General features: G+C 42.4%; 1 protein-coding gene across 1 annotated transcript; it reads right to left on the bottom strand.

Annotated features, from left to right (window-relative positions):
- Positions 1-1,521: 1,521 nt before the first annotated feature.
- On the bottom strand, positions 1,522-13,537 carry LOC116922339. The gene is made up of 6 exons (XM_045180948.1): positions 13,429-13,537; positions 13,116-13,351; positions 12,893-13,043; positions 12,695-12,831; positions 2,057-2,294; positions 1,522-1,992 (listed from the first exon to the last, which is right to left on the bottom strand). Exons 1-6 carry the CDS (start codon positions 13,457-13,459, stop codon positions 1,766-1,768), a joined length of 1,020 nt encoding a protein of 339 aa, XP_045036883.1. The 5' UTR covers positions 13,460-13,537; the 3' UTR covers positions 1,522-1,765.
- Between the last annotated feature and the right edge of the window lie 306 nt (positions 13,538-13,843).

The following is a 13,843-nucleotide window of genomic DNA, read 5'->3' as shown; positions in this document are numbered from 1 at the left end:
ACCAGCAAGCAGATTTGATGAAGACGATGAGAGAATTAATTCAAGAGACTTGCGAAAAGTTAATTTCAAAAGAGAAAAACGAGCAAGTAAATTCAAGAGGACCTTTTAAACCAAAAGGTCGCACTCTAACAGGAAGGCCGCAATGTTTTTTTTGTAAGAGGTCAGGACACATTGCTCGCAACTGCTTCAAGAACCCTGAATCAGAACAATACAGAGGTACGCCTAAAGATGCAGCCGCAGGGGCGACTGCAAAGGGAAATCTTTCCATCAACCTAACCGTTCCAGATACGTTTGAAGAAAAAATGGCTGACCCAGAAATGATCGTGTTCAACTTGAATCCTGGAAGACTAATAAAGGAAGCAGTAAGGTGTGGAGAAATAACTGCAACAGCACTGATTGATACAGGAGCTGCAGTCACAGTAATCTCACCCGAATTACTAGAGAAAACGGAATTTGTCAAAAAACCTCTAGTCGGACGAAGATCCGTCTAGTAAATGGTCAAACCCTGTCACCACAGAGTACGGCAGACATAGTAGTAACCCACAGAGGCAAAACTATAAAAGGTAACGCAATAGTTATGCCAATGTCGGGTTTTGAACTACTGTTAGGAAATGACTTCCTACAACAATTTCGAGCTATCCACATTGACTACAAGTCAGAAGAGTCATCATTCACGACAGGGAAATCACCGCTTCCAGAAATCACTGCTCTCCAAGTAGAACAGTTACAAGAAAGCCGGCTGATTTCAAAAGATAGTCAAGAAATACCAGCATACACGGTAAAGCAAATTCCAACATCTATCTCTCACAGAATGGAAGGTTCGTGCATCGTGACACCATCAGCTTCACTGTTAGCAACATCAAGTCTGTCTACCGGTCACGCGCTCGTACAAACGGATTTGAAAGATATTCCAGTCGCCAATCTGTCTCCAAAAACAGTGTGGCTAGAAAAAGGAGTGACACTGGGAACCCTAGAGAAACACCCCGAAGCTGAAGAAATGGAAGAAATTCAAGAAATTCTAACACTAGATGCTTCGGTGGAGAACCAAGATGCAGATGCAGAGAAAGAAGAATTGTTGAAACATCTCGAAGGAAGAATTGGGGAAAATCTAACAAAAGAAGAGAAAGAAGAGACAGTAAAAATCCTCAAGCAATTTGCTCATTGCTTTGCACTAAACGAGTATGATTTGGGATACCCCTTACGAAAAAAACAGCTAGTTTCCAGCTTGTCTTAGCTTGACAATTTGGACCGCCAAGCTTGCAATTAGCTGATAAAGTTTAGGCTAAAAATGGACGATATTATCCTTCCATTTATAAACTGATTTTTAGTTGTTTAGGGTGAGAAGGTGAGAGTAAAATAAGCTTAATTATTTGAGCTTTTTTCAAGCTTAGTTAATTCAACCAATAACTAGCTGATAAAATCTAGCTTTTAATAAGCTGATTTTAGTTAACTTGTTTTTGTCAGTTAACTTGAGGCGGAGGGTCGGGCAAATAAAACAAACTAAACATGTTAAAATTTTGGGTGGAATTCGACTTTGTATTTCAAAACACGACACATAATGTTGGGCATAATCACGTGCTCTAACGAACAGACATAAATATCACTCAACACAACTAAGAGTAGACAATATAGAACAATAAAAATAACAAAACTTTTGACTTTCGGGAAAGTTATTGTTTACAAAAGCGTATAACAGCTTTTGGATCAGAATGCAATTGATTAAAAGACCACTTGGCCGGCAGGAGATTTGATAACTGTTAAATAATTAAACATCAGTAGCAGTGATGGACGCTGTAGTAGTAATTGGAACCGTAACAGTATTGGTAGCTCCTGCGGTAAGTGGTGACGCTGCCTCGTTGGCCAGCATCTTCTTTTTCTGCTTTTTCTCTCTTGTGTGGACCGCCATGAATTTGGCACTTACAGCTTCTTTAACTTGCTGCTCTGTCAGAATAGATCCTTTGTATGCTTGATCCCAATATCTTACCATAAAACCTAAGAAGAAAGTGGTTAACTATCTGATGCATAAAAAAAAGAGGTTTTGTCGATAATAACGTACCTATAATTTCATTCAAGACCTCCTTGGAAATTGCTGGCTTTGGCTTAGAGCCTGGCATACTCGGGCATGCATTGCCGGAGAGAGACATGTTGGCCAATTCTTCTGGCTGATACAAAGCGTCCATAATAATCGCAATGCCATTATTTCTTGATTTGTTTGAATTGCCGTCTGTTTTTAGAGCCACCTTTGCCTTCCTCAAACTGCTCTCGCTGATCAAAACTTCTTTAAAGAGGAAAACCTTTTTACAAATAGAATTCATTTAGTTAGAATTACGAATATAAAGCAGAAACTCTGGATATAATTTTAAAGATTACTCAATCTTTATGTCGGAGACTGCCGACTCAGGAATCTAAGTATATTTATATATTTTTTAATCTTTTTCTTTTCTAGGCCTAACACCGGAGTGTCAGCGTTTTTTGTTTATTTTTCTGGCCTAGCACCGAAGTGCCAGCGTATATATATCTTTGTGTATTTGGCCAACCTGTCACCTTATAGGGTGACAGTATCGCGAAGAGGTCTGCCGTAGAGTACGGAAAATGATGGCGGTTTATTGCCGCGACACAGCAGCAATAATCAAAGAACAAGAGAAGTAGAGAATATATTTTAATTACTAATGACGAGGTCTTCTTATTCGGTAGATGGTTGAAGGATCCCGGATGGTTGGTGGCTGGAAGAGTTGACAGAGGTGGTAACGAGGAAAACAGCAAGGCGGCCGAAGCAACAAAGCAGCAATCCAACCGCGACAGCAAAGGCAACAGCAGGCAGCAAACGACAACAACAACAACAAGAAAAAACCAATCAAAGACAATAATACCAAATAAAGGAGACGAACGCCGGGAAAATCGGTGGAAAAATAGTGTGTCTTAATGAGGCCTATTTCAGCCCCTTATATACCAATTATAAAAACACCGTTGACAGAGAATTAATCTAATCGTAACAATAATTTTGGCGCTGGCGTAGATGTCGTCTCGATCTTCTATTCTTCTTTCCGCGCGTGACCTTGTGAGGTGAATGAACTGAGAAACGAATTAACCGGTTAACCTTGTAACCATGGCAACAGAATAACCGGTTAATTATAGTTGCCGATCTCTATTTGTTTGTTAACAATTACTGGTGGCGCCATCTTGTGACGGGTCTTCCGATAATTCTAGTTCGGTGGTCTTGAACTAGATGCCACTATCTTGTCGTCGATTCTTATCAGCTAGCCGATACTTATGGTCCAGTCTAAGCTGGTCATCTTTATGAGTCTGTCACTAGTCGATGCGTCTCAACTAGTCGATGTTTATCAACTAGTCGATGGTTGTCAACTAGTCGATACTGATGGGCTAGTTTGAGAAACTCCATCTAGTAGTCAGCTCCGATATCATGTGCCCTCTCGGCAGGATCTTAGTGGCGCCATCTAGCGCTGATTTAGTAAACTAAAAGATACTTTGGCAGGACGCTAGTGGCGCTATCTAGCGCTGGATCCCTGAATCAAATACCCAGCTCCTAGTAGCGCCATCTAGTGATAGTTACCCGGACTATTTCTGAACTTTAGTTCCATGTGGCGCCATCTGTTGATGGTTTCAGAAACTAATCTCTGATTGGTTCCGTGTGGCGCCATCTAGCAACAACTTCTCTTACTATTCTTTGTTTTTCCCTGTTTTTGCATTACAAACGTTGCTATGGTTTTAACTCTTTTATTCCTCATCTCACATTTACTTTCTACGGTCTTTTGTCTTCTTGTTACGCCGATCTATCTCATTACTTCTCCGTTTGACTTCCTTTCTAATTGTCCGTCCCTGAACCATCAGGTTCGGGTTCTGGAATTTCTAACACTCCCCCCGTTGGACCTTCGTCTAACTCAGAATCCGAACTCGAATCTGATGTTCTGTCCAAGAATGGAGCGGTATTCTCATACTCTGGGTCTATCTGTCCGGCGTGAAGCTCTAATGGATATAGACATTTGATGTCTCTGAAGATCGTTGTTTATCCCTTCCCTTTAGTCTTGTCTGCTATTAGCACAGCTACTCGTCGAAACTTTTTATCTGCTCCGGGAAAGAGTTTAGCTACTCTTCCTGTCTTCCATTTGGATCTTTTCGCATTTTCGTCATGTATTATTACGACTTGCCCTATTTCTACCTGTTTGACCTATCCCGGGGTGGGACAGTGGAACTTTTCTAAATCCGCCACGTATTCTTGGTTGAAGTTCTCCCACCAAGTGGCTAGTAGATCTCGGCGTAGTCGCTCTCTTTTGGTCAGAGTTACTCTGTCTGAGTACTCTGTCTCTCTTTCGTCTATCGGGTGTCTTTGCCCTTGTCGGTGTCCCGATATTAATTGTTTCGGTGTCAGTGGCTCGTTGTCTTCTTCCAACACGAAAGTTAAGGGTCTTGTATTGATTGTGTCCTCTATTTCTGTCAGCACTGTCTGAAATAGATCGTATTCTAACCTGCCTACTCCATAAGTCTTGTACATCAGTCTCTTAACCGTCTGTACCATCCTCTCCCAAAATCCTCCCCACCAGGGAGCTAGACTCGGGGAGAACCTCCATTTGATATTTAATCCGGCTAGGGTATTATATACTTTTCTCGTTTTTGTACGCTGACCTTAAGTATTTTGCTGCCTTCGTGAATGTACCCGCGTTGTCTGAATACATTGTCTTGGGGAATCCCCTTCTCGAAAAGAATCTTCTTAAGGCGTATATGAATGTTGCTAGCCCCTGATCTGTGGTGACTTCTAAGTGCACCGCTCTTGTGACTGCGCATGTAAACAAGCATATATATGCTTTCGCATTTATGTTTGTTCCGATTTCTATAGGAAAAGGTCCGGCGAAGTCTACCCCTGTCGCCGTAAAGGGATTCGAAATCAACAATCTGTTGATTGGTAGAGGTGCCGGAACCTCATTAAATGCGTGCGAATCTAACCTTTGACATTTTACGCATCTCCTGAGTTGTTTCTTAATCGTTTGTCTTAATCTGGGAATCCAGAAAGACCTTCTAAGGTGTATCATTACGGTGTTAACCCCAGTATGGTTAAGTCTTTCATGGGTCTGCTCAACCAGCAGCTGGGTGATTCGGTGATCTGAAGGCAATAAGATGACTGCTTCTCTGCCGGTGTGTCTTAACCAATTCTGATGTCTTCCTACACATCTTAGCAGCCGTTTTTCTTTGTCCCATGTCATCCCTAGTTTTCTTAACTGTTCGTCTTTCCACGGCTTTTCTTGTTCTTCCGCGTCTATTACTTCTTTGAATTTGTCTCTCTGTGCTGTCTGCCAGAGTTCTAATTCCGCCTCTTCTATTTCTTCGACCGACAATATACTAAACTTCCTTGTGGTCCCACCGCATCTTACCTTTGCCAGTGGTGTATCTGGGTCGTCTTGACCTCTAAGCTTCTTTATCGCACGTTTTATGGTGGCTATTACCCTCACCGTGCGTCGCAACGTGCTGTACTTCTCGTACCATTTCTCCGTTGCCTGTGTGTGACAGTGCGTTGTTTCCACTGCCTTTTGTTCCTTTTGAAGTTCCTCTTCATAGGAATCGTCCATTTTTGCTGGTGTCTTTGGCCATTGTGTTTCATTGGTTAGCCATGTAGGCCCTTCCCACCAGTCTGGTTTATCCCTAAGCTGTCTTACCGAGGCCCCCCTCGAAGCAATGTCTGCGGGGTTTTGTAGCCCGGGGCAGTGTCTGATTGATTCTGTTGGAATTTTTCCTCTGAACTCTGTTACTCGATTGTGCACGAATTGTTTCCACCTCCCTGCTTCTCCTTTGATCCACCATAGGGCTATGGCAGAGTCTGTCCACAGGATTTTCTCAAACTCTGTCCCCAATGCTTTTTCAATGTATTCTCCAAGTCGGGCTGCTAGCAGGTTGCTTAGAAGCTCTAATCTTGGTGTGGACACGGATTTTTTTGGGTCCGGTGCGACTCTTGTTTTACTACATAGGAGTCTTGTTTTATCTTTACCGCCTACTTCTATATAGGCTGCTACACTATATGCGTCGTCACTTGCGTCGCAAAATAGATGTAATCGTTTTCTATTTTCTCCTATCCATCTTGGCGCTTTGATTAGGGCTAATTCTGATAGCCCCGTGACGAATGTCTCCCAGTGGGGCATGATGTTTGCTGGTATGGGCTCATCCCATCCAGTCTTCGCCATCCAGATCTTCTGCATAACGATTTTTGCTACCAGCGTTACTGGTGAAATTAGACCTAATGGGTCAAATACCCTAAGCGCGAGACTAAATAGTTTCCTTTTCGTCAGCCTTTTGTTTAGACTCTGAGCATCTTCCATCATTCTTTGTGGATCGAATTGTAGATTGTCTGTTAAGGGGTCCCATGTTACCCCTAATGCCTTTATGGGAGCTTCTGTACTTGCCATCCCGACGATATCCTGTTGGAATTTTATGACATGTTCTAGGGTTTTCTGTAACTCACTGTTGTTTGTCGTCCATTTCCTGAGTTCCATTTTGGCTGACTGGAACACTTCTTTCGCTTGCTTTATCAGTAGGGTAGCTTCGCTGATGTTATCAGCTCCCCCCAACCAGTCATCCACGTATAACTGGTGTTCCAACTGCTTTGTCAATTCTGGAAATGCTGACTGGTGCTCTTCTAGGCATTTCAAAATCACAGCTCTTAAAATGAATGGGCTACATGATAGTCCAAAGGGTACTCGTTTCCATCTGTACTCCTTGACTATGGCCGGCTCTCGCTCGGGGTCTTCGATCCATAGGAACCTTATTAGCTGCTCATGTTCTTTTTGTATTCCTATCTGTAGGAATGCTTGCGCTATATCCGCCGTCCAGGCGATTTTTTTCTGCCGGAATCGAAGCAATACTGCTAGGATTTCCGGATTTAAGTTCGGCCCTGTTTCTAGTAGGTCGTTGATACTCGGCTTATTTTGCTGATGTGCGGAACCGTCAAAAACGGGTCTAATTTTCGTTGTTTTGGCTTCCGTTTTAATGACTGGTCTATGTGGTAGGTAGGTGCAGACCCCGTCATAGCTAGTGTCTGCCTCTCCTATGTAACCGTCTCTTTCGTATTGCACGAATATTTTGTGGTATTCAACCTTCTCTTCTTTCGTCATCTTCTTGAGAAGGTTTGTCAGCCTAATTGAGGCTATGTTTTTGTTCGTCTCCACCGACCTACGGTTGTTTCTAAACGGGAATAAGACTTCATATCTCCCGTCTATATTTCTCTTAATCGTATTCTGATACGTTTTTAGAAACCCGGGATCTTCCAGTTCTTCCTAGGTTATCCCCATATGCTCTAGTGCCCAGAACTCTCTGAAATCCACTAAGGGTTTAGTGTTATTTTTCCCCGTGGATGTTAGCACGGAAGTTCCTGTCTGTTGTTCTGCGGCTCCGAATATGATCCATCCTAGCTTGCTTGCGCAAGCTACCGATCCGTCACTTCCTTGCTTTGTCTGGTGGGTCATAATTTTCCAGAAGTAATCACACCCAATGATCAGGTCGAATTCTGGTCTGTTATATTTTGAGTCGACGTGTCTTTTGTCTGCAATCTCTTCATTGTTTACTTTGAGATCGTCTATTAACGTCGACTGCACCTTTTCCGTTGCCTTCGACATGTAGTTTATTGCTGTGGCTTTTATCTGAATTCGTTCTGAATCTGGAGCTATCACCCAAACGTTGTGGGTTGTGAGTTCTTCTGTTCTCGGCTGTATGTTCCCAAACGTGTTGATGCTCAGCTCTGTTTTGTGTGAGTCTTCCGTGTGGAGTCTACTTATCAGATCCTTTCTGATAAATGTTCTGTCACTTCCGGAGTCTATCAGTCCCAATATCTCTATTGGTTCTTGATTTTTGCCCAACATCTTCGCTGAGAAGGTCGGTAGCCCTTGCGCTACCGTCCGATTTAGGTTTGTATTGGTCTCAATTGTGACCGTTCGTGGCCTCTGCGGCGACTGCGACCTGTTTAGGTTAGGAAAGTTTTGTGTCCTGCCTCTTCCTAGGCATAATGCTGGGCTGTGCTCTATGCTTCCACACATCCTGCAAGGGATGTGTATTGTGCATTGTGCTGCATTATGCGACCTGCCTAGGCACTTTATGCATCTTCTGTCTCTTTCGCAAATTGCGCGTCTTGTCTGGGGTGTTCCTACTGTACACCTGTGGTGCAGGTGGCTCTGTTGACAGAAACAGCACGGTGCTAACCTGCCTGCCAGTCTATTCTGTCTGAAGTCAGAAGTTTCAGTAGACTGTCGTGTGCTACCTTCCTCCATTTCTCTTAGTCTGATCTCTTTGCCTAGTTCTTTTAAGATGTTGTTCACGTCCGGATCTCCTTCTTCGATCCATTTCTCCCTCCACCATCTCGATGTCAGCGATTTTGGTAGGGCGTCAAGTATGTCCGTCGTGATGTATTCGCCGCAGCTGGTTATGTCTATGTTCAAATTCTCAAATGCCAGTTCGGTGTTGTTCACCCCGTCGTATATTCTCTGTAGCTGTTCTGTACTAGCTGTATTTAGTAGTCTGGTTGCAAGAAGCTTTTTCAGGTCCGTGGTGTAGTGACTCTTTAGTTTCTTCTGGTCACCGAACCTGCCTTCTAATTTGTCTAGGACATTTTTGTACTGGTTTTTGTCGAATTGAATGTTAGCAATACATTCGGCCGCTTTCCCTCTCATCGCATTCCGTAGATACTGGAATTTCTCCACTTCTGACAGTTGTGGATCTTGGTCGTATGATGCCCACATTAACCTCCAACCTTTCCAGGCTGTGATGTCTCCGTTAAAAGTCGGGAGAGGGAGCGCCGTTCTAGCGACTGTGACTGATGTTTCTTTCAATCTCTCCATTGCTTCTCTCATTTTGTCCTCTATTTTTCTATCTTTTACTTTCTGTTCTGCTGTTGAGATCAAGGCTAGTTTTCTGTTTAACTCTTGAATGGTCTCATATCTTGCTTTTGCTCTGATTTTGTGTCTTTCTCTACGCTCTGGGTCTGTTTTTGCCAGAGCTATACTTTCTAGTAGTTCTTCTCGAACGTACTGTCTGTCCTCCACGAGATTCCATCTCTCTTCTGCCATGCTTGGTTTCGGAGATGCCGAGTCTCTTCCCAGATTTATAGTTTCTGGTTCTGGCCGAGGTTCGATCTGTTGTTCCTCTATCGATCTTTCTTCCATCTGAGGGGTTGTCTCTAGCCTTCTCTCCGTTTCTTCCCCTTCTAGATCTGGTACTTCTTCTACTGGTTGTGGATTTGAGTCCTCGGTCTATGTATTCTTTAAGCATATTTCTAACAATTTTTGCTAGATACGGGACGTAGTCATTATCCCATTTGATGTCGGCTCTGATTTCCTTTATTTCTTCTCCCATTGCTAGGATCATATCTCTTTGTGCTCTGCCGTCAGTTACCAAACTTACTTGGCCCTCTACAATTTCGTGTAGTGCGCGCTTCTCTGCTTTTTCTTCCATTCTTTTCTCCAGTTGCTGCGTTAATATCGTTTGTTTCACCAGGTCGTCGTTTAATCGTCGTATTTGGGATCTTAATAGTTCAATTCTATTCTCGACCATGGAGTTGTCTGGTGAGGATGCTTCCGACAGTATCTCTGAGTCATCTTGAATTTCTGGGGCTGCTTCTATGACTGCAGGAACTGCTTCTATCGCAGGATTGTTTCTTGTCACTCTGTGGGATGCCATTCTGTGTGTGTTTTTTGTTTTTTGTTTTTTTTTTTTTAAAGAGGTTTGGTCTTTTTTCTCGTTTATATGTATATGTACCCGTTAAGCCTAACACAGAAGTGTCAGCGTATTTTTTCGAAGGCGATCCGGGGGAATGCCTAAGGAACAGACTATTAGCGGTATTGAACCCAAGCCCCTTTTTGCTTACGCCGAGTACTATACCGATTGATCTAATCGTCTGAACGTTTGTTTTGCTTTTTCTCTAGGTTTTAACCTTCTCTGCTCTCACTATTTGTCAAATTTCTATGTTCTTCCTTGTTCCGGATTTGAACCTTGGGCCTATCTGTATTTCCCCTCTTTTTTTTTTTTTATCTTGTCCTGGGTTTGAACCTTGGACTTGTATTTGTGTGTTATTTCTGAAAAAAGGGTTTTCTTGGATTTGAACCTCGGACCTTTGTGTCGCTAGCCTTACTCGCTAACCACTAGTCTGTCTAGACTATACTTCACCAACTCTTAAACACAGTTTCTGTACTGTATATATATATTTTATTTATTATTATTTTTTGTTCGTTCTGAGTGTTGAACCTCAGACTCGTTTTTACTTTCTTTTCTTTTTTCTCCCCCCCTTGCTTTCTGAAAAATTTTATTAGGTTTGAACCTAAGACCTTCGTGATGCTAGTCTCGTTAGCTAACCACTGGTCTACCTTGGCTTACAATGAATAAAGTTTTCTAAGATTTTGTTTCAACAGAAGAATTTTATTTTTGCCAACAAAAAATAGTTTATTTTTTAGGCTGAGACTGGTGATTTAAGTATTTCTTCTTCTTCTTCAGAACTGCTGTCCAAGCCGTGCCCGGCGAATTTTCGGGCCAATCTTTTGTTGATTTTCTCTGCTGGGACTATCCTACTGTAGCACCGTCTGGGGGTCGAGGCGATTGATCGGATCTCTACCGGTAGGGGTTTAGGGATTGTTTGCGCCCTGATTTCTTGATTGATTTTTTCCAGTAGAGTAGGTCTCTGTTTTGATGTTCCCGGTTGTGGCTCTGGTGGGGGTTGAACCACGGACCTCTTAGTCGCGGCAGCTAGTGCTTCTTCTCTTAGTCTTAACTTTTCACGTTCTTTTCTGATTAGGGAGGCCTCTAGAATGTTTTTGGCTTTTCGTTCTGCCTCCTGGGCGGATGCCTGGGCTGCGGCGATCACGGCTGCCTGGGTTGTTCTGGTGTTAGTGAGCTCCTCCAGGAGCTTTTTCTCTTCCTGGCCACTCCTTCCGTACCACTGCTAAAGTGGTACGGCGTCCTGCGGTTCTGGCGCCGGCCTCGAGTATGGTTTTGTCCGTTTGGTGTCAGCTTTGCGTTGCTCGGGGAAGGGTTCTGGCAGCCGTAGTCTTCTGAACACCCCCTTAGGTAGTGTTTTCTCTAACTCCTTCCAGAGTGTATAACTTCTGGCGTCCGAGTCTAGCAGGTTCTGGAAGAAGTTATAAACTGCTTTCTGGCTCTGTTCTGCCACTAAAAAAATCGGTTTCGAAGGACCATTTAAAGATTACTCAATCTTTATGTCGGAGACTGCCGACTCAGGAATCTAAGTATATTTATATATTTTTTAATCTTTTTCTTTTCTAGGCCTAACACCGGAGTGTCAGCGTTTTTTGTTTATTTTTCTGGCCTAGCACCGAAGTGCCAGCGTATATATATCTTTGTGTATTTGGCCAACCTGTCACCTTATAGGGTGACAGTATCGCGAAGAGGTCTGCCGTAGAGTACGGAAAATGATGGCGGTTTATTGCCGCGACACAGCAGCAATAATCAAAGAACAAGAGAAGTAGAGAATATATTTTAATTACTAATGACGAGGTCTTCTTATTCGGTAGATGGTTGAAGGATCCCGGATGGTTGGTGGCTGGAAGAGTTGACAGAGGTGGTAACGAGGAAAACAGCAAGGCGGCCGAAGCAACAAAGCAGCAATCCAACCGCGACAGCAAAGGCAACAGCAGGCAGCAAACGACAACAACAACAACAAGAAAAAACCAATCAAAGACAATAATACCAAATAAAGGAGACGAACGCCGGGAAAATCGGTGGAAAAATAGTGTGTCTTAATGAGGCCTATTTCAGCCCCTTATATACCAATTATAAAAACACCGTTGACAGAGAATTAATCTAATCGTAACAATAATTTTGGCGCTGGCGTAGATGTCGTCTCGATCTTCTATTCTTCTTTCCGCGCGTGACCTTGTGAGGTGAATGAACTGAGAAACGAATTAACCGGTTAACCTTGTAACCATGGCAACGGAATAACCGGTTAATTATAGTTGCCGATCTCTATTTGTTTGTTAACAATTACTGGTGGCGCCATCTTGTGACGGGTCTTCCGATAATTCTAGTTCGGTGCGTTGATTCTTATCAGCTAGCCGATACTTATGGTCCAGTCTAAGCTGGTCATCTTTATGAGTCTGTCACTAGTCGATGCGTCTCAACTAGTCGATGTTTGTCAACTAGTCGATGGTTGTCAACTAGTCGATACTGATGGGCTAGTTTGAGAAACTCCATCTAGTAGTCAGCTCCGATATCATGTGCCCTCTCGGCAGGATCTTAGTGGCGCCATCTAGCGCTGATTTAGTAAACTAAAAGATACTATGGCAGGACGCTAGTGGCGCCATAATGAAATACCCAGCTAGTGGCGCCATCTAGTGATAGTTACCCGGACTATTTCTGCTTTAGTTCCATGTGGCGCCATCTCTTGATGGTCTCAGTATCTCTAAGTGGTTCCGTGTGGCGCCATCTATTGATGGTTTCAGAAACTAATCTCTGATTGGTTCCGTGGCGCCATCTAGCGACAACTTCTCTTACTATTCTTTGTTTTTCCCTGTTTTTGCATTACAAACGTTGCTATGGTTTTAACTCTTTTATTCCTCATCTCACATTTACTTTCTACGGTCTTTTGTCTTCTTGTTACGCCGATCTATCTCATTACTTCTCCGTTTGATTTCCTTTCTAATTGTCCGTCCCTGAACCATCAGGTTCGGGTTCTGGAATTTCTAACAATAATTACCTTATCAGAATTTACAGCTCTGTTAAGATGAACAGGGCTTCCGGCAAAAGATGCTGTAGGAGAAAGGATATTGGATGCCTGTAGGGCTGCAGAATTTTTCAAAATGTGTCCCAAATCCAGAACATGCTCCTTCATTTCTGTAGAAGTTATTGGTTATTAAAGGGATGAAACATATCACAGAATTGCTTAAGTACTTACTTTCAATGAGAGCTATAGGTTGTTCCCTTTTCAATTTCTCTAGTTCTTCTTCAACGTTAGCTTTTTTATCTTCGTACTCGGCACACTCCTTCGCAAGTTTGTCCACATCATTTTCAAGTTTTTGAATGTCACTGTGTAGTTCCATGTTTTCCTTATTTAAAAAACGAATTAGTCTTACAATTATTGAATGCACTACAAAAAATAAAATAGTCTCAGCCTATACTTTTTCGAATTCTGCATAAGTTCTTTTCTTTGAAGGTTGAGGTTGTGACTGTGATAAATCAGTTAAAACAGCACTACTATTCTCGTCTTCATCATCAAGGGTATAACCAGCAGGTCTTGGAACCATTGTTGGATAACAAAGGGATCGCTTTGCCTTTGAAGTCAAACTTGTTCCAGTCTTGTCAATATTTTCCATGATTAGTTTGTCTCTTTCCCATGCAATTTTGGAAATATCATCTACACATAAGGGAATAAAAACAAATGAAAGTTTGGAATAAATCAAGGTAAAACGTAAATATAGATATTTATAATACCACAGTGAAAGAGAATGAAGCCAGTCTTCATTAGCAATTTCTTTCCATCACATTTCTCTGGAATTGAATAATCGGTGAAATCATAAGGGGTTATATCACCCTCACTAGTCCATCTATAAAAATTTTTATCGTTAGAATAAACAGATACAAGTTTAATACAAAACAAGAACTATAGAATAACCTGAATACGATGACCTTTTTACTATGAATCCAAGAATCCAACAACGACATGCAGTCGATCAAATCCATGTTATCTAGACTAAGTTTTGGCTTGAAGAAGCTGCACATTGTAGTGATGATAAGGTTCTCATCAGTACACTTAATAAGAATGACTGGGAAATTGACTTTTGACTTTGCCATTCTATCAACCAAAATGTAAATTCGTCATATGACTAAAGATAAAGTTTCAGAGCGT

Source organism: Daphnia magna, unplaced genomic scaffold (assembly GCF_020631705.1).
Source record: "Daphnia magna isolate NIES unplaced genomic scaffold, ASM2063170v1.1 Dm_contigs092, whole genome shotgun sequence".
In the NCBI taxonomy this organism is placed as follows: domain Eukaryota; kingdom Metazoa; phylum Arthropoda; class Branchiopoda; order Diplostraca; family Daphniidae; genus Daphnia; species Daphnia magna.
The sequence above is the reverse complement of the archived record's forward strand: the minus strand, read 5'-3'. Positions and strand labels throughout refer to the sequence as shown.